Source organism: Pochonia chlamydosporia, chromosome 2 (assembly GCF_001653235.2).
Source record: "Pochonia chlamydosporia 170 chromosome 2, whole genome shotgun sequence".
Classification (NCBI taxonomy): domain Eukaryota; kingdom Fungi; phylum Ascomycota; class Sordariomycetes; order Hypocreales; family Clavicipitaceae; genus Pochonia; species Pochonia chlamydosporia.
Genome location: NC_035791.1, coordinates 5,819,183 through 5,839,143, shown reverse-complemented (window position 1 = coordinate 5,839,143; position 19,961 = coordinate 5,819,183). Strand labels below are relative to the sequence as shown.

At 48.5% G+C, this 19,961-nt stretch overlaps 7 protein-coding genes across 7 annotated transcripts; 3 read left to right on the top strand and 4 right to left on the bottom strand.

The window, feature by feature from the left end:
- Positions 1-753: 753 nt before the first annotated feature.
- VFPPC_03812 (pap2 domain-containing protein) lies at positions 754-1,911 on the top strand (the record flags this gene model as incomplete). The annotated part of the gene is made up of 1 exon (XM_018283266.1): positions 754-1,911. The coding sequence occupies one exon, from the start codon at positions 754-756 to the stop codon at positions 1,909-1,911; it is 1,158 nt and encodes a 385-aa protein (XP_018137577.1).
- A 1,100-nt stretch (positions 1,912-3,011) lies between these two features.
- VFPPC_03811 (hypothetical protein) lies at positions 3,012-3,665 on the bottom strand (the record flags this gene model as incomplete). Its single annotated transcript, XM_022428356.1, has 2 exons — positions 3,012-3,458; positions 3,525-3,665. 2 exons carry the CDS (start codon positions 3,663-3,665, stop codon positions 3,012-3,014), a joined length of 588 nt encoding a protein of 195 aa, XP_022284032.1.
- Positions 3,666-6,637: 2,972 nt separating this feature from the next.
- VFPPC_13528 (glycoside hydrolase family 5 protein) lies at positions 6,638-7,854 on the bottom strand (the record flags this gene model as incomplete). The annotated part of the gene is made up of 3 exons (XM_018291303.1): positions 6,638-7,177; positions 7,247-7,611; positions 7,668-7,854. 3 exons carry the CDS (start codon positions 7,852-7,854, stop codon positions 6,638-6,640), a joined length of 1,092 nt encoding a protein of 363 aa, XP_018137574.1.
- Positions 7,855-9,119: 1,265 nt separating this feature from the next.
- VFPPC_03809 (Pyruvate/2-oxoglutarate dehydrogenase) lies at positions 9,120-10,556 on the bottom strand (the record flags this gene model as incomplete). Its single annotated transcript, XM_018283263.1, has 1 exon — positions 9,120-10,556. One exon carries the CDS (start codon positions 10,554-10,556, stop codon positions 9,120-9,122), a length of 1,437 nt encoding a protein of 478 aa, XP_018137573.1.
- A 1,208-nt stretch (positions 10,557-11,764) lies between these two features.
- Positions 11,765-13,906, top strand: VFPPC_13527 (heterokaryon incompatibility; the record flags this gene model as incomplete). The annotated part of the gene is made up of 1 exon (XM_018291302.1): positions 11,765-13,906. The coding sequence occupies one exon, from the start codon at positions 11,765-11,767 to the stop codon at positions 13,904-13,906; it is 2,142 nt and encodes a 713-aa protein (XP_018137572.1).
- A 200-nt stretch (positions 13,907-14,106) lies between these two features.
- On the bottom strand, positions 14,107-14,834 carry VFPPC_13526 (glutathione s-transferase protein; the record flags this gene model as incomplete). Its single annotated transcript, XM_022428882.1, has 4 exons — positions 14,107-14,114; positions 14,177-14,574; positions 14,624-14,708; positions 14,759-14,834. The coding sequence occupies 4 exons, from the start codon at positions 14,832-14,834 to the stop codon at positions 14,107-14,109; spliced, it is 567 nt and encodes a 188-aa protein (XP_022284031.1).
- Positions 14,835-17,389: 2,555 nt separating this feature from the next.
- On the top strand, positions 17,390-18,430 carry VFPPC_13525 (NADPH-dependent methylglyoxal reductase GRE2; the record flags this gene model as incomplete). Its single annotated transcript, XM_018291300.1, has 1 exon — positions 17,390-18,430. One exon carries the CDS (start codon positions 17,390-17,392, stop codon positions 18,428-18,430), a length of 1,041 nt encoding a protein of 346 aa, XP_018137570.1.
- Positions 18,431-19,961: the final 1,531 nt, after the last annotated feature.

The following is a 19,961-nucleotide window of genomic DNA, read 5'->3' as shown; positions in this document are numbered from 1 at the left end:
TGACTGAGACTCGCCCACGGACTTGGAAAACTTCATCGTGGAGCCTTGGGCATGTGCCACCTTGTCCATGGGGAGTCTCAAGCCCCTGACAGAAGACTCGGTGAGAAAACCATTTTGCTGATGTGGCTGTCTTATTCATGTTTCTGTTGTGGGGCAAGAAGGTGAGCAAAATAATGTGCACAACCCATCCATGTAACTAGGCAGTGAGTGCTGGTTTTATTTTGGCTACTGGATTTAAATCCGAACGGCGTAAGGATGGGAGCCGAGTCTAATACAGCTATGGCGACAAGTTCACAAACTAACAAGGTTACACCACAGTTTATCATATTTGAAGAACGCGCTAGTGCCATCATTTTGCTGATCCATGTGCCACAAACCCAGACAAGGAGCAGCAAAGAGTGTTATCTGTTCAGTTCGGTTGGATTGTGGATATTTTGCAGATGAGAAGTACTCTATCGTATTTGCTCTTAGACCAAAGGAGACTACTACTGTCTAAGCCGACCCGCCAAAAGGGAAGAAAACCATGCAACCCCTGAAGTTGCGGTTAAATTTTGGACTGTATTTCACTTGCCAAGTTCGAGTTTCGAAGGCTGTGACAGTGAGTTTAGGTGTCCATGTTACGAAAAGCGCGTGCCATCAGACTACACATGAACCTCCTCTAACTTCTACCCCGTATATTGCCCAAAGCATTGTCCCCCGACGGTTCTATCGAAGACGCGCAAAGTATTTGGCAGGTACTAACAAGTACGAGCCATGTCGTCATTCCTACTTATTCTTTCCTATATCAGTGATTGGGTTATCCTTATCATTTTCGCGGCTGTAGGATATGTCATAGGCAACATCACACCAAATAAGCGCCCCTTTAATCTTGACAGTCCAGACATAAACTATCCTTACAGAGGATACGATACAGTGTCGCTTGGTGTGGCTTTTGTCGTCTCGGTCGTTGCACCCGCGGCTCTTATTCTGATCCTCATCCTCATCCTCCTGCTGGTTCCAGCTTTATGCGTCAAAAATACGCGCGCAGCAAAGTATAATGTCTGGAGGCGCATTTTCTGGGAGTGGCATGCCGGTTGGCTTGGCTTGGCTCTTTCCGTGGTGCTAGCTTTCTTCTTCACAAGCGGCATGAAGAATGTCTTTGGCAAGCCACGACCAAACCTTCTCAGCAGATGCCAACCTGATGTTTTAAATGTGGCCAAATACGCTGTTAGTTACTCGACCTCAGCTACCGGCAGACTTGTGTCTGCTGGTATCTGCACCAATCAAGATAACTCCATCGTCGAGGATGGATTTCGCAGCTTTCCATCGGGTCATTCCTCCGCGGCGGCATCAGGACTGGTGTATTTTTCATTGTGGCTTGCTGCAAAGCTACGGGTTGGGGTGCCTTTCCTGCTCGGCGGAACAATAGACGAGAGCGAGAATTCCATAAAGTCTCGCTCACATCACACAAGGGCTACTGCCGATCTCGAGGAAGCCAACACGGAGACACGACACGACGACGAGGCATATCCCACAAGCCATCTTCTGACGCATTCAGCACGAAGGCAAGATGCCGCTGCGCCAATATACTTGCTGGTCATTGCCCTAATCCCCTTTGGAGCTGCGATTTACATTTGTGCTTCTCGCTGGTATGACTTTCAGCATCACGGTTTTGACATTATTTTCGGATTCCTCATGGGCGCCTTCTCATCGGTTCTTGCCTTTAAGTACTACCATCTACCTGTTTCTCGCGGTGCCGGCTTTGCCTGGGCACCCCGGAGCGAGCAAAAGGCATTTTGGTCTGGCATGGGAAACGGGGGCTTCTCGAACCGCCGCAGGTTCTACCGTCTTAATGAGACGAGCGATAGTCCCCTTCACGCGGCGCAGAATCAGCTTGCAGATGACGGGTCCTATCAAATGCACGCGGTTTAAATCATGTTGCCAACTGCTGGCTGACGAAGGATGCTCGCACAACAGTGGTGCATGACTGAAAACCTAGTAATCCCACACTATAAGAGGGTATGCATGTACAACATTGCAAAGAAATAACTGCTTTACTCCTGTGGCAAGATGAATACATATAATAATATTCTCTTTTAGAGCTGGCTTTCTAGTGATATTCTTGCTGACTAGCGCGTGTCTGCCTCTGGCGTAGGGAAGCCTGCTCTGGCTCTTCTAGCTGTAAAAGACGCCAAGTTAGACAAGCAGGCCAAATCCAACCGACGTGGTATTTATTGTGAGGTATGAATAGCCAAGGTAGTTTACTTTGATCTTGGGTGTGGCATTGTTACATTGTTACAGTAGGTAACCTGGCGGGGAGAACAGCGCCTCCCAAATTACAGTAGGAAATGGTATGAGTTGTGCACCCGTTCAAAATGGATTTAATACTTCTCTTGGACCTTTCTGGTGCCTAGACGACATGACCGGTACCTGAGGAAACTCTGTACTCATCAATGACCCGGATATCACGGTCGTCCGCCGAGATCCTGCTACCACTTTGAGCATCGCTAGCCACCACTGCAACACTATGATCGACTCTGGCATTCCACGCAACATTATTATGCCGCCAAGTGCCGCCAATGGTGCGTGGTGCGTATTGGTCAGAGTTGCTAGGATCGCTTCTCCTGCATGACGCCAATTTGTCAAGACAATTCTTATACAGCGGCCGGCAAATGGGAATGCCGATGCAAATCATTGTGACGGCAAGCTCTGCAGCAGACCAGACGACGAGGCCAACGATTGCTTCTAGGATGTAAGACTTGATTAGCGGATGTTACAGTATAGGAGCAAATGCGTAAATATGGCTTACTTAGATACTCCGGGTTTGACAGTTTGGGAAGTTCCAGCGTCCGTTTGATACCACACGCGCCTGCACTATTGGGCAAATGCTTAGCCAGGCTGAAAGGTTTCTACATTAGCGGACCTTTACGTACATGATTCCCAAACTCATACTAACGAGAATGATAATCTTTTCGCGCTTATTCATTGACAGGTTCCATATAAGAAGCCAGGGGAAAATGGCAAAAAAGAAGTCAACAATGACGCAGAGAACTTTGAAAATGTAAGCCCTTGGAATTTTCTGTGGCCTTTAAAGAACCAGACAACATACTGCAGACCAATAGAGAAGTTGGCATGTGATCAATATGGCAGTAACCACCCTTGATTCTATCATCCCAAAGGTAGCCCGGCGGCGTGCAGTGCAGCAGAAAGACGAAACAGTCCGAGATGGAAGTGGCCATTAGAAAACCCATGACAAGCCAGATAAGAGCCTTATGCCACCGCAATTGAACAATGCGGAGGAAAAATAGCCCCAGAGAGCATTTAGCTACTGCCATACCTACAATCGCGAAAATCTGGCCAATAACTCCGAAAAGTTTTGCGTCGACAATGTCCTGAGGGTCTATGATATCTGCCGTCTTTTGGCCGAATCCGTACGCAGCTGATATGGTTGTAAAGACGGTATAACACAGCAGGAAGAGCTTCGGAAATCCAACAATATTAGAATGAAGCGCTACTAGCTCATTTCTAGAGAGGCTTACAAAGGCCAAGCAGTAGACATAATCATCAACTCCAGTTATCTTCAATGTTTGCCGAACGTGGAGACGAAGGATGACGAACACGAGCGTAGCGGCCGTCAACGCCCACATTATAGCGATTGCCCGCCCGGCATCGCCGTTTATCGCCATAGTTCGTCTCTCGACATCGGCGGAGTCGCTACTAGATTTCGGTCATAAGGCAGACCAAGAAGCGCAGGTGGTAGTACCCCTGGTTCGAAGTAAGAGTTGGTTGTCCCGGGGGAAACAATCGACCACAGCGTAAGTTAGGGAAGCAGCTAAGTGTTCGATACTTGTATACAGTTGCGCTGCGAAATATTGCATTAAATTGATGAGGTCTGTTCCCACGGCGAGAGGCCGTGTCCAGCTCGCGGTACGCAATACCCGATCGACAAGCGCAGACGGACCATCGAGGGAGATATACCCTTTCGTAACAGCAGCGTCCGGATCCTGTATGGCTGGCACCAGCCGCCGTAGCAGTAATAACGGTGAGACAGAGGCTTCATTAGCCCCATGTGGCTTGCGAATGCGTGCATTTGGCGACACGGGTGAGAAATGATAACTTTCTTCTAGACTCTCCATTCCGTGCGCCTCTTATGCTAGTGTCTTGTTCAATGGACATGAAAGCTTTGCTCATGAATACTGGCCTCGAAATCCTCGGCATCTGTCTGCCCCTAGTCGGAATGGCATACATTACAACAGAACACTTAGAACCTATTGGCATCAATAAAGAATGTTGCGCTTAATTTCGTGCAATACCATCGCCCACTTCCGTATACTGGCGGTGAGCATCCTACACTAGAGTCATAATTGTCTCTTATTTAGCTGCTGGTCACGGGATGTCGGCAACCTTGGATGCTAGCTAGGTTCTGTGGCGGTTGTTCTTACTAGAGCCCGATACTGTAAGATCATGTGTCGTTTGGCCTCAGTCAAACTTCGGGGTGGACGCCTCCTCATACTCTGCTCCCAACCAAAAGGTGGGAATCTGCTTGGAAAGCCCTTTTGAAATATGCGAACATACAGTTTCGCCACAGGGGCCGTGTCCAAGCAACGCCCTGTTTCATTAGCCTGTCTGTACGGAGTAGTCAGTAAGGTTCTGTGCAGCCACAGCTAGGATTAGCAGATGATTTGAATATTAGTCCCTTGTTGTGAAAATGTCATCTTGTGGCTGCTGCATAGCTTTAGCTGCAGATGTGGCGCTGTCAGGGTAGTAAGTATTCAAATTTGTCCATTGCTTCCCTTGAGCTGCGTCAAATGCTCGCTAAACTATTGCCCGGATCTCGTAAAGCCCAATGCTGCCCGCTTCTGAGTCAACAAGAAACTCATATCACGTCTCCGGGACGGCTCCGCAAGAAAATCGCACAGATTCTCAAGGGACACTACGTCGAGTCGAGGCAGCAGAGCCCCCGTCATCCCATGGACTGGTTGATAAAAGTCAAATTGTATGTGTCGACTTTACGTTGATGATTTCAACGTCTTCAGAACGGTAGAAAGTGGCTGGCCACTCAAGACGAAGCCCTCTGTCTGCCACTGAGAAACATTGGATGCTTGGCCGTTCATCTGGCTGGCGGCATGGGCGAGACAAGCCAATCAACCTTACATGACGGGTTACGCACTCACGCCACCAGAATGTTTGCTTTCCCCTCTAATTACGATAGCAGAGGACAATTGCCGTACTCTACGTAGGCATAAAAACCCGCCCCTGGAGCCCAGAGCCTGTATAACTTCGTCTGTAGGTGTTCTGCCGCATCACACCGTGGAAAGAAATAGTTTGCCGTGGATCATTGCTTCTCTTGCTGGACGAGGGGCTGCGCTGTGCATTTGCATGGGACTCTTAACAGAGACAACCGGCCATGAAGTTAGACTTTGGCAGATGGCTCGTGAGGGTTTGAAGGAACATCCGGCGAGCGAGCCAGACAACACGAAGCACAATGAGCGTTGCGACGGAGATCCCAGCATTTCCTCTGAGTGCCAGCTGATGATGGGTTGGGCGCGGGCATAGGCTGCCATTCTTGGACAGCAATTGGTATCTTTGAGTGGATTGATGTTGATCGATGCTAAGAAAGCAGAGTAGAGGCGGTAGTAAGAACTTTGCTGAGGGATAAGCTGTTCAGGATCAGAATGAAATAGAGCAGCCAATTAAGCAAAAATGTTGTCTATTATGCTCATTGGAGCCCTCATTATGGGCGTCGGCTTCATGTTTGCTAAATGGTGAAAGCCAATACTACAAACACGTAAAGATGGAAACAGCCGTCCAAAGAGACGTGGCGATCCGCTCGCGAGCCAGCGCTATGCTTCTGGTTCTTTGCCCCGAAGATATGTCGCGTGAGCTGTACTCTTGCACGGAGGAATGTGAGTATCGGCTTGATTCGAACCAGCATCCTGGCTGCATGGGCATCAGAGCAGTGTTGCTGCGTTTGAGCATCGTACTCATCGGTAACTGGCTGTGGCCCTCGTATTTGACGACGTCGGCTGCGCAGCAGTATGCAGGGTCTCTACGTGGATGATGGTAAGATTTCCTAGATGATATCCCTAGGACGGGGGCAAGATTGAATGGCAAGGCACGTTCGAAGGGGTCACCCGTAGGATAGAACTTCCAACTTCACTTACAAGTGGCTAAATGGCAGTGGGAGAGCCATGCCGTTACGTTTTTGCAAGCTTGCTCCCACCAGCACAGCACACAATGTCAAACTGAGACCCAAGCGTCTACCATAAGTGCTCAATGTCAGATGCTCCTTTGCACCATGATTGCCCCTCCGCGGTTCCTTGAACCATTGGTATTCGGCGTGGACGTTCTCGTGTCGGAATCTGTAATTCCCTCCTCGTCGAGGAACACCTGGAGTGGAACGGCATCTGTCACACAATACGATTTGTTTGGATAACTGAGCAACGATCGGGCAGAAGATCCCCTGTGAATCGGGCAACGAGAGACTCTTGATTTCCCACGTAAAGGCGTGGAACCATACGAAAACTAATACTTTTGCACCTAGGTTAGTATAACTAAAAGCCGCAGTACAAGGCGTTATAAATTCCGGTGCTATAATATGTGACGATAACGCCTTGCGTCCTCTATACTCATATGTACATGTGAACTTTAACCATCCCTAAAGAAGGTAATGAGAAAAGTCAAAAGCAGCAGAAGCTTGTCCAGCAGCCAGGCCGGCCGCCTTCAAAGCCTCCCAATTCTTCCCGTTAATACCGACTTCGTAGTCCCAATCCTGATGAGGATCCTCATTAGGCAAGATCTGCCAGTACATCCACGGAATTCCGGCGGCGGTAATGCTACCAGCCCAGTTCTTAATGTTGTTGTCACGGGTACCAGTGGCCAAGGGACTTCCTCCATTGCAGTTGTTGTTGGAGGCAGTGGTGTAACACGCACCCCATTCCTGCATGATGAGCTTCTTGCCAGCAGATTGCGCCTTCTGAACGTATGGCTTCAGTGACGAGGTAGAAAAGTCGCCTGTTCCGTATGCATGGATGGCCAAAACATCGAGTGGTGCGCACTTGAAGTATCCGTCGAGAAGAGAGTTGGCGAGCCAGGCACCACCACCGGTAGTAACGAGGATATCTTTGTTACCCTTTAAGTTGTCCTTGATAGCTTGAGCCATTGTGCATTGCCAAGATTGAAGAGCTGACGGGTTCGCCTGGTAAATGGTTAGCAGACTGGGTGATCAGCTGGTCAAGGCTGAGAAGTCGTCTCGTACGAGACTTACCTGATCGTGCATGGCCTCATTCTGTGCCTCAAATGCAAAGATATACTCGGAGCTCTGGCTCCAGGGCTTGCCATTGTGAGGATTCACGTGGGCCAAGACATGTGCAATGCGGTTCTTGAAGTAATTGATCGCATCGCCGTTGGTGTAAAAGTCTCCCGTACCGTACCACTTACCGTAGAAGTCGGCATTGGCAGAAAGAGCATTGTAGCTGTGGATGGAGATGAGAAGCTTGATTCCGTATGTATGCGCGTTGGCCATGAAGTCGTCAAGGCGTTTAAGAACGGTGTCATCCCAGCTTCCCGGGCTACCTCCCTCCAAACCATTGAACGGGTTGATGGGAGTATTCTTGGGTTTTCCAGATTGGCCTGAAGTAAATGTTAGTCAATTAGGGAAATATGAAGAGGTCTATTGCAGTACGCACCGTCGAGCCAAACACGGAGAACTTTGACACCAGCACTCTTCAGACCCGTGAACAGGGTGGTCTGCTGGTCAGGAGTCAATCCAGCAGCATAATAAAGATTGGACCCGGCAAAAGAGTTTGCTGCCATTACGGCAGGTGCCGAAGCGATGGCGCACACGGCCGAAATAAGAATGTTCACAAACTTCATGATAAGATGAGTTGTCGTATCTTGGCTTGGAGTTGCGAGAATGTCGAACAATTTTGATCGTTTCGATGCGGAATGTCAAGATGTTAAATACTTGAACTCGACTGAATAACTCGGTCAATCTTTCGTGATGACTGTCACCAACTTCTGCATATTCGCCGTTCGTGGTTAAGCCATGACGGCATTCCCTTCAGTTTCGGGTGTAGTCTGCCACTGGTAATACAAAACAAGGTGTATTGCGATTGGATTCAGACAATGGTTGGCCGTAATTCCTGGTTGGATCCGGCGATGTGACGCAGTAACACTCATGGGCCACGCTAATTTGACCAGGACTAGCATAGGCGGCGATATAAAGCACCGTCCAAGGTGGTAGGGGACAGTAATCCTGGCTGTCTTCTCCGACAATCTAATAACTCTAGAAGGGCAACGGAAGGGCAACTTGGCTGAAAACCTGGGGCGGAAATATGGACTATTTGATACCCCAGGTCGTATCGTGGTAGCATCTTCTTCCCCAGACGGCATCTATGGCCTGTCCCCCACACTCTGCGGAATGTCTACAGAACTGGTCTATCCAATTGCCGGGTTAGCATAACGAATATGGCATCGAGGCAGGTTTGCAGGTTCATTCACATGAATCCGTGTCACGCCACAGCTGGGGTAGTTGATCACACTCCCACCCAGATGCTCGGCAGGCAGATTTGAGCTCCGGTTGAGCATAAGGTTCATACACATTTCCAATGTAAGGTTACATATCCGAAAAGTATATCCCCAGCTTCTTATGTTTCAAAAGCCGAGAACTCTTCCTCCGACCTTGACACGTGTTTTTGGCCGCAGTGTCGCCGCCGGTTTTATAGACTACCGTTGCAATAGCCGATATGTTCATGGTTCAAGAAAATAGTTGATCGCCAACACAATTTCTGTCTACTTTTAGCAAGGTCCTGGGTAGTATTGTGAGCATGTACAATTGCCCCGGACTTGATATCCTCGGGATGATGCCAAGATCAAAGGGATGGCTTCGCGCATGGCATTGTCACTTGATGATGTTGAAGGTTACCACAGTTTATCACTCCTTCACATCGCATCATTACGTGAAGGAATGTGCCAAAGACAAGCCAAACGATTTCATTTAATTAATTACTAACTTTTTCATAAATTTCGGTTGGAGGTAGTTGACGGGCTAGAATCCATGAACGATGAGCTCGGATGTAAGCAGCAAAATTAGAACAGCACAATCGGGACGTAAAGTCCAAGAGAAAACATGACACGGCTTATTTCAGCATCCCCCAAATATTGTTCAAACTCTCCGCAAGTGACGGGTGTGCCCAGACGGCGTCACGCAATGCCGTCCACTTACTTCCCGCAATCATAGCCATTTGCACCACACTCATAATCTCGCCACCCTCCAGGCCCAAACAAGTGAATCCAAGAATCTTCTGCGTATCAGCATCTATAACAGCTTTCATCATTCCACGCGTTTCGTCTGTTTCCAAAGCCCGCGCCACGTATGTCATTGGCATGGTTGCCACTTGTATCTCGGCATTGGGAAACTTGGCCCTCGCCTCATGTTCATGTAGTCCAACGTGAGCAAGTTGCGGATCCGTATAGACGACATAAGGTAAGATGCGGTCTACAGTTGTGAGAGCCGTAGGATGAGAGTCCTTCTCGAGCAAATTCGCACGTAGGATGCGAAAGTCGTCATATGAGACGTGGGTGAATGCAGGAGGGCCTTTAATGTCGCCAAGAGCCCATACTCGAGGGTTAGAGCTTTGCAGCTTCTGGTCGACTACGATATGGCCGCGACTGGTGGTCTTTATACCGGCTGCCTCTAGATTCAGTGTATCTGTATTAGGGGTACGACCAGCAGCAAAGAGAATGTGCGAGCCTTTGAGTTCCGATGTTCCGCTTGGTCCTGATGTAGAGACGGAGACGGCTTTGCCAGGGTCCTTGTCACCCGTGTAAAGGACAGAAGAAGGAGATGTTTTGAGCAACACCTTGATGCCATCCTCTTCAAGAATCTTGAGCATAGCTTCGGCCACTTCAGCGTCTTCTCGTGGAAGTAGCTGACCATTGCGCTGAATGATGGTCACCTCGGCACCGAGTCGACGGAAGAGCTGACCAAACTCAAGGCCAATATAACCTCCACCAACGACAATCAGATGAGACGGAATAATACCGAGTTCCTGAACAGAAGTCGAGTCGAGAACAACCCCGGGAGGGAAACTTTTAGCGTTGAAACCATCAATCCTGGGGGACGCTGGACGCTCTCCCGCACAAATAAAGATCTGATCAGCGGTGATTGTTTTCTCTGCGCCATCATTGCACTTGACTTTCAAGGTGGCATTGTATTCGAAACTGGCTGAGCCCATGATGACATCTACACCGGCACCGCGCACTCTGCGTTCACTGCCAGAGCGGAAAGTATCGACAATGTCTCTCTTACGCTGCCTCACTTTCTCCATGTTGACACGCACATCTTCAGGCTTGGGGTTCAGTACTCCGTAATCCGGTCCGCGCCTGGTCAAATAAGCTACTCTGCCGGACGCAATCATCGTCTTGGTCGGGGTGCAACCCTCATTTACACAGCATCCTCCGAGATGGGTACTCTCGATCAACGCCGTCTTCTTTTTAGCTTGGGCAAATGCCATGCTTAGAGGCGTTCCGCCTTGGCCGGAGCCAATGACAACAGCATCATAGTGCGTAGACATGATGAGATGTCTTGAGAGGTGGTTGTGGTGCTTTTGATGGTGGGCGATCGGCCGTGATGGCGCTGACAATGGTAATGTCTTGGGATGGAATTGCCGCAGTACAGTTAACATGAATATCGAGAAGAATTAGTGAGAACCATTTAGATACATGGCCAGCTATGAATCAAGAAATATTTATTCTAGCCTTGGGCGAGCGTTTATATTGAACGTTGTGGCTTCGGAGGTGCGGGGAAGCTTTGCTGACGGGCGGTCGATACATTGAGTCTAGGTCAAAAGTTTGAGCCTATCTACGTACTTGCAGTAGGTTTCGGTCGAAGCATGTTCCGGAGTAGATAACAGTGAGAGCGCCTGCAGCGGCTTTGAATAGTCGATTTTGTGACGGTTAGGTGACGCCATTGTGTCGGCACACTCGGATCCGAAAATAGACGAAAGCAGATGGACACAACTTGGCCAAACGCAACAGGAGGCTTCATTATGAAGAACCATTGAGAAACAGGTGGTCGTATCAATTAAACATTGGCAAGATGAAGGGTTTGTTTTGTTGCTTTTCCACCGCAGCAGCCCGTCGCCATGAGCGCACTGTTTGGCGTTACAGGATATCAGTCCATAACACACCGGTGTGTATACCAAATAGCTTTGTGGTTCCATGAATGGTAGTCACGATGCAAACAGCATTAATTCGACAACTGGTTGAGCTTCAACTGTCTATACGACACTGGCACCACTGCGTTTGAGTCACATCCGGTTGCAGCGACGCATGCATCAGCCCAAACTAATTCATGAATCACTTTTTTCTCTTGGTTTCTCCTCCAATAATACCTGCATCAACCGGTCAACTTGGTTGCCAAAGGTGCCATGACAAAGCTTGTTGAGGATTTCACACATCGCCCAATTGGAGTTCCCATATCGAGAGAGTTGGAGAGCATAAACATGTTTATACATTTTGCGATATTATCTAGGTTGCGGGTTTGTCCATTTCAGTTAGTTTTAAACACCAGGTGAGGCTGTGTCATCTCATCGCCCCGCCCTCCTGACGCTGGTGCTTACATCGATGACAGAACACCAAGTTTCTACTAGCATGTGGCAATTGTCGAGCGACTTACGAGGCAACCTGAGTTTCAATTACAGAAGTAAAACAAGTTGAATTCCCGCTTGATCCTACGCCAAAGTCAATCCCGTGCACCTCAACCTCTTACATCATCACTTTCATGTCACAACGGAAAACACGGTACCAATATGCGGAGCTTCCCCGCGACGAGCCTTGGATGCGGGTGATGGTTCTTCATCCAGGATCGCCGTTGGATGAAATATCCATTACCATTCGGCAGGAGAGACTAGATGGATCTTGCAGCTATGAAGCCTTGTCCTATGTATGGGGTTCGGTCGTTGACAAGCCAGAGACAATCACTGTCAACGGGGCCAAAGAGCTTCGTATCACAACGAATCTGTCGTCGGCCCTCCGATACCTGCGGTATCCAGCCGAAGAACGAGTTCTTTGGGTCGATGCAATTTGTATAAACCAGGAAGACCTCGCCGAACGTGGTCATCAAGTAGCGTATATGCACCGCATCTACCAGCAAGCGACAACTGTTCAAATTTGGCTCGGACTAGAGGCTGACGATAGCGAGTTCACGATGAAACAACTCGATGGAATTGGATCAGCGGTGCAGACTGCATGGACAAAAGACGTTCGATGGGTGTTGTTACCACGAAACACAGACGACTATTCGCGGATGCTGGCAAGCTTCACACAACAACTTGACCTTTCAGAGAGGTTGTGGCAAGGCTTGCACTCATTTTTTACTCGGCCATGGTTTGAAAGAGTGTGGATTCGGCAGGAAATCAATCCTGCAAATGTCGCCTTCTTCGACGTGACGCTGGCAAACCCAGTTGATGCTCAAGCTGACCACATGCATCAACCTGACACCGACATTCTCAAAAGGCTCTCACCTGGGAGCACTGGTGCGGCACAACTTATATGTGGCAATAACACCATGTCATGGTGGAATCTCCGCAATGCCATGACTTGCTTTCAGATGAAGCTCATGGTGGGAAAACTTGGCCCACGGACAATACCAATCTCGAACAAAGCCAGATTTCGTCTGTCGCTCGTCCAAAGCCTTTGCCAGACAAGAGTTTACTCGTGGGCTAGCTTGGTTAGAGATTTGCGATACACGAAATGTACGGACTCGCGAGATCGCATATATGCAGTTTGCAGCATGATGGCCGCGCCGGATGCACCACTAGTTATCACACCGGACTACACAAAGCCAGCCGTTGACGTCTATCGGGACGTGGTATTATCGCATATCAAGCATTCCAGGTCCCTTGACATTCTGCGACATTGTGTTGGAACGGGCACCCCTGGGCACCCGTCTTGGATCCCAGACTGGATGAATGAAGACCCTCCGCACTTGGGCTTCAATGATAACGGTCGTCAATTCTTAGCCAGCAGTCATTTTTATGCAGATGTGGGAGCCGTAGGACATGATGCTATTGAAGTACCAGCTGTGGTGATTGACTCCGTTGATAAGACATTTCCGCCGTTCTCACAGGTACCTCAGTCTACCGAAAAAAGACTGGCATCTGAATGTTGGGAAACTATAATACCCGGATTTATGGGAAATGGGAATCTTCGTGATGAATGTTCGGGAGGCGGAACATACTTGAGTGCTATACTCGACCTGTTGACATTCAGAAACGTCTCCGAAACGGAACACCCTCCCTCGGACATCTATCCAAAGCGCGAGATGGCAAAACAAATGATTGAGTTGTTGGTGTACGGATGCCTCGTGTCACACGCAAAACACGCCGAGGAAACTGCTCGGTCTATCGACGATGGAGAGTTCAATAAGCTCCGGGATTCGATCTGGAGCGCATCTGCAATGAACTATGGACTTTGTCGCACTGAAAAGGGTTATCTATCCATGGTGCCCTCATGGACAACTCAAGGGGACGTGGTTGCGGTGCTCATTGGTAGCGAAATTCCCTTCGTTCTGCGACGGATACAGACCACATCGGGGTCATCTACTGCGCAATATCGAATAGTAGGGCCTTGTTATGTCCATGGATTCATGGACGGCGAAGCATTGTTAGGACCACTGCCTCCGGGTGTTGAAACTGTTTCGGAAGTGCGGACCGTCCAAAGAAAGTTTAGAGACAGCGAGTCGGGACTTCTGGACCTAGCTGACCCTCGTATTTTGGCCGTGTTTTCGGAAGACAAACTACACGAGTACAGAGAATCTTTGAAAGTGGCACAGAATTCGAGAATGGTGCAGCCAAAACTGCGTGTTGGAATCGATTCATTGAGTGAACTTGGTGTGCAGGGGCAGGTTTTGCGGCTGGTATAGTGCGGATATCAATAGAATTACAAAGAGAACCTTTAGAAATTCCTAATTCCGCTTAAATTCCTTCCGTATCCTGTATAAGATGCAGTTCAATGCAGTCATCTCAGTCGTTCTTTTCCAACCACGGCTTACACGCATCATAGACATTTTGAAACGCTGGTTCAAGCCCAATCAAGCGTGGAAAGATATCACCACCCAAGCATCTACACCACTCTAAGAATCCAACAATCAAAAAGTCAGCATACGACGGTGTTTGACCCAGGCAAAACGGACCCAGGCTTGACAGGTTTAGTATCCCAGCGAGCTTTGCTAAACCCGGCATCGCCCTTTTCCAGGCGGCCTCACCGCCCATTTTCTCCTCGAGTTCCTCCAAAGTCATCCCAAAGGTCTTTTTCCTCGCTTCAATGTGATACGTTATAGATGGGCCGGAAAGACACTCCCGAGGCATCCTGGGTACCAGAACAGGAACTAAATGACGGAGAGTCCACCGTAAGGTGTCCATAACCTCTGCCAAAATTGGCGCATCGAGATGCGCTTTGGGTTCTGGATACATGGCTTCGATTGCTTGGGCAATGAGAAGGGATTCCATGATGTACGTGCCATTGGGAAGCCGAACGGCTGGTACAGTGTAATTGGCGAGTTGAGTTCCTGGCTCATGAGGCGGGATGCCGCTACTCAGAAGTAAGCATGGAGAAATTAGCTGCATTTTGAATCACTTACAAGGATGAGAGTGTCGGTTCAATTTCTGCACCGTGGAGCCACTCCGTTTTGTAATTGATGCCCTTGAAGTTGAGAAGGAGTCGAGCTAGAAACATTGTCAGGCTTTGGTGAAGCCAGGAGACAAAATGAACGTACTCTTCCAAACATTGGGAGACCAACAGGTTCCGGCGCCGAATCGGCTTGGATTGTCGTAAAGCGTCACTTCTTCCATTTTTGCATTTCGGTTTTAAGATGGAATTGACAAGCTGGACCGGTATATATAGAGATACAGAATTTGGCGGCGGCCTAAAGTCTGACTCGACCCCCTGCTGGTGCTTAGTGAGAATGAAGTCTCCGAATACGACTCAAGTATACAGTGAGATGGAGCAAGCGTCACGGAAAATCTTTTGCGTCACATTATCCGAGGTGGTAGGTTATGGGAGAATTGCTTCAAGGATTTGCCCACCAACAAGCAGAACCCGCTTGTCATAAAGTGAGCCTTGGACCAAGATAAATTATGCTAAAGCCTACTGCCAATCACTGATTCCGGAAATTGTCACTCAGCTGGGTTTCTAGCCTTTACTTGACGCCAATCGCCTCATGAAGGCATAACCTTGGAGCCAAACACCCAAGACATATCAGCCTTACAATTTGTGTAATGCGAGCCCAGTAGAAGATTTCCCGCCCAGACGTTCGTTGTGCCCCAATCCATCTCTCTTACGTTGTCGTAAGCCGTATGCTGACATGAATAAACGCCATTCCAGCCAAGGGAGACAGCAGAATGCTCTGCTCCCGTTCGAGTCCACGCCTCCCGTTCCCCGGTGTATGGAGTCGCTTCACTAAATGCTGGAGATACGTTGACGTAGCTATAACCGTCGGTAACACTTCTAGCGGCGACTGAAGTATCGTTGGATTGCGAGCGGTGCAGCTCTGACTCTAGGCATTTAATGCGGTTCAGCAGTACTTTTATTGTGCCTGATTTTGGCCCTCTTTTCTTGGGCACAGCATCTATGTGAATGTGTTAGTGAATGCTGAATACGCCTCTAAGCCAGCAATTCATGCGCTAACCATAGATGCAAGAGCATTGATGAACGATACAAGAATCACACGTTGGCCGAGCTCTTGTGCATTTTATCTTCACCTGGGTTAGTATGTATGTCAACAATGGACTGAGCCGTACGTTTCTAACTTACTTTCTTCTGTCTACAAGACTTGCAGCTCATGGGAGCTCTAATTTTATCAGATTGCCGGCCCGAGAGCCTTTGTATCATCTTCGAAGGTCGATCCATGAGTTGACGTGGCTATTGTCCAGATGCTGCGTGGGTTGGCGAAGCAAGCTGGTTTTGGCAGATATAAAACGCATTTGGTAAACGTTCTTGGTGCAAAATTCGTATCATTATAGTCTACGGTATTTGGGAAACTGTCGTTTCCACGGTGCTAGTAGAACTGTCCCAACTACCACCAATGGCAGTCGGTATTATGTATTTACGGGCTAGTATCAATGAACTACGATCCTTTGACTTGCATAAAAGGATCAAAACCGACTAATAGAACAATACTCCACAATCAAGGCAGTGGGACATACTGCAAATGAGCTTGAGATCTGCAAGCAAAAGCCGGAACGACGTCGACATGCAACATGGTGTGCATGCGTGAGAGCCATCATCCCTGAATATTTTAGGAGCTAGTGACAGATTTTGCTACTGGGAGCTACGGTACAGCCACTGTGTTCGTAACCTCGCTCGGGAATATATATCTCCCTAGTACGGGAGGTTTTGTAGCCAGGCGACTAGACTAGCCGCTTGAGCAAGATCCATGAGAACTTGATCCGGACTGCAACACAATGTAGTGACCATTTATGCGACTAGCAAAACAAACGCTCACGGAGCCCGAGTTTGCAAATTCTTGAGCTAGTGGAGAAATTACCATTACCAATCGCCAAATAGTACGCGACATAGTGAGATTGGTCTTGTAGTCGCGGCAATGGCATGTGGAAATTTGGTGGAATCCCAACCTATTATTCGCTCCTACCAGCTCTTATCATTTATTGCGCATGCGGGAGAACTCTCTATTTCATCACAAGTTCGAACATCACGTAGAATCAAGGTATTTTCAGACGAGTGGAATACTGTTCCCTCGTTACATGTGGCTAGAGCCGTCAGTCGGATGGCTTCCGAGGCCATGTTGACAGAGTTCAGTCGTCTACGAAACAAGCAGCAGCGGAAGATGCAACGGGATATTACTTGTCCCAGGCTCTGCAATGTCTCACCCGGATCATATTTCGCACTCTTGGAACGCATCACCAGTATAGCTTGTTCACAACTCTGATACCACTGAGAAGGGTGACTCGGTGGATTCGGAATACACGTTGCACGAGGCGCGTCCAAAGGCACGCGTGTGTGGCGTCTCGGCCCTGGACGAAGGTGACAAGTCTTTCAATAATAAGCTTGAAGGCATTCCGTATGGCTTGTTTGTGTCCACTGACCGAGGACGCTGCCGGGCTGATTCCTTCCGTTATGCTGGCTCAAAGAGGTAGTGAATGGGTCCAACTTGGCCATCCTGTTGGCCACTTCGAAAGCAACACGAATTACGAAATGCAATTGTGCTTGTTCAGCCCTAAAATACAGCTACCGATTCACGATTGCTTGAATTGCGGCTAGCAGCGTTATGGCTCGACCGTTATGACTCGACTTATCGTGGAGCAAAGCAAGCATAAATAATGGCTTGGTTCCAGAAATTCCAACATGTGTTGAATAGCCAAGCGACAAACTCCAACTTGAGACTGCAATGGTTAATGTTCTTCTAACGGGCGGCAATGGCTTCATTGCCAGCCATATTCTCGACATCCTGGTCCAAAGACAATATTCAGTGACATTTACAGTTCGCAGTAAAGACAGGGCTAAGCAAGTTCTCGCGCGGTACAGCGGTCAGAGTGTATGCAATTTGACGGCACATGTCATTCCTGACTTTACCAAGCCTGGGGCTTTTGATGACTGCCTCAAGACGAATAGACCATTTGACGCAGTGTTGCATGTCGCATCGCCTTTCAAATATTCCATCACAGACATCGACAAAGAGCTATTTGGCCCATCTGTTACTGGAACTCAGTCGCTCCTAGCGGCTATCCATGCTCACGCGCCGTCGGTCAAAACAGTTGTATTTACCTCGTCATTCGCCGCCATCCTGGACAGCTACAAGTCGAATACTATCCCGGAGCACACATATACCACTTCTGACTGGAATCCACTCACCAAGGAAGATGCCTTTAAAAACACATTGAACGGATATCGCGCCAGCAAGCTCTTTGCCGAGCGCGCTGCGGTCGATTTCATGACGAAACACAAACCATCCTTCTCGTTTGTGTCCATCTGTCCAACATTAGCCTTCGGTTCAGTCATTCAGCCATTGGAAAGTGCCAATGCCCTGAATACATCCAGTCAGCGTATATACAGCTTCGTCAATGGCTCTTGCAGGTCCAAGATGCCAGACACAGGAGTCTCGTTTTATTTATGGATCGACGTGAGGGATCTGGCGTTGGCGCATGTCAAAGCAATGGAGCTGCAACTTGATGCGCCTGCGAATAAGAGGTACTTACTCACTGCGGGATATTTTACAAATAAGGAGATCTGCGAGATCATTGGAAAAAGGCTTCCGGAGTACTTGGGCGTGTTGCCTCCTTGTGATGGAGATGCTGGTGGTTTTCCATCGGGAGGTGTTTACAAGTTTGACAATACAGAGGCAACAGAGGAGCTGGAGCTGGAGTATAGGACGTTGGAAGAAAGTGTGGTTGACGCGGTTAAGTCAATGCAACGTCGGGGATATGTGTGATGCAAGACACACCAGGTTCGGGGAAAAGGAGGTGAGACAAAAAGTAAGGTTGTCAATGAGTTCGGAGAGCAGTATGTCTCATCTACTCCATAGAGGTTCGGCGATCGATGGCTAAATGAACACGGCGATTGCCACGCGATTGAATGTCGCGTCTGAATGTAAATATTGTGCCCGATCGGGAATCATTGTTCGGGCATCAGAATTGCCGACACGCCAAAACTGACGTGTCAATTGCCTTTTATGCAGGAACAACGAATCGCGAGTGATCCTTTGAATGCAGACTTCCTTGCCAACTCGCATCAGGGGTTGACATACGCACGGGCCGTATTGGGAAAAAGCAACTCAGCAAGCCATTCGATATTTATGCAAGCCACCGTCTCTGTGGGCTGCTGGAGGGAATCAATTGATCAATCTGGATAAAAGGGGCAGAGAGGTTCAGCGTAAGGCAGAACAAGGGCAGGCTGGGGAATTCGTCAGAGTAGTCCTTCTGTAGGTACCTCGACGTCGATGATGTTGTTGAGTTGCACTTTCTTTACGTTGCAGAGGAGGAAGATGACGCCTTCCAAGAAGAACAGCTTCGCAACTTCCGTTAGATATCGTCATGTATGACTATTGTTGCAGCTCTTGGGTCGTAATGATCCTCCAAGTTCAATGTTACTTGTCCTACCAGGAAAGCTTTGGGTAGATTATCACCATTTTGTTGCCTCTTCAATTTCTCCTGCATTTCTACATGGTCAACAGTGAGGTTCTTCCAGTGTACAAAATACATCCCGTGGAACACTTCTATACAACTACTCAGCCAGCTTCGCTTGTTTGCTGGATTGGTGTATGGTCGCGCTCTGGGTGGTCAAAGTGGAAAGGCAGTGAGGGAGTTGATGATGAGGTTGGAACAAGCCGATGCTGGTGGAGGCGACATGCACATGCTTCTGATGGATGTGCCAACAGCAATGCCTCGCAATAAATAATACAGACATGGCATCGTGGACGATGGGGGAATCAACGACGCTGGTGGGAAGGGCGTCCATTTTCACGTTGGCTCTAACCATCCATTGAAGTTTCACTTAGTGTAAATAAAATTTAATCAAAATGGATTATATTCATGATGATGATCCAGTGCAAAGGCTGTAAAACAAGATACTCTGTCTATAACTTGCCTTGTGTATGTGGTGATACGTCATACCGTGATCGAGTTACACAAAGCGGATCATGAGACATGCCGACGATGTAACCCCAACACAGGTTAACTACATGCCTTCCTTGCTCCCGCCTCAGCTCAAAAGGGCATAAACAGCAGTATGTTTCAGGAAGGATAAAAGTTACTTACTACTTGTAAGTATTATTGATTAAGGCTCATCTCAGGGACCGTCTTCAGAGCAACAACAAAAAAGAGCACATTCTGCAGGGTAGCATCGATTAACTGCAAGCTCGCAGGCCATGGCTTCTAAGCGTGGTTCGGCACCACCATACACTAATAGATTCATATATTCCCAGTATTAGAGCGATGCATTTGGTAGCGGACTACACTGATACG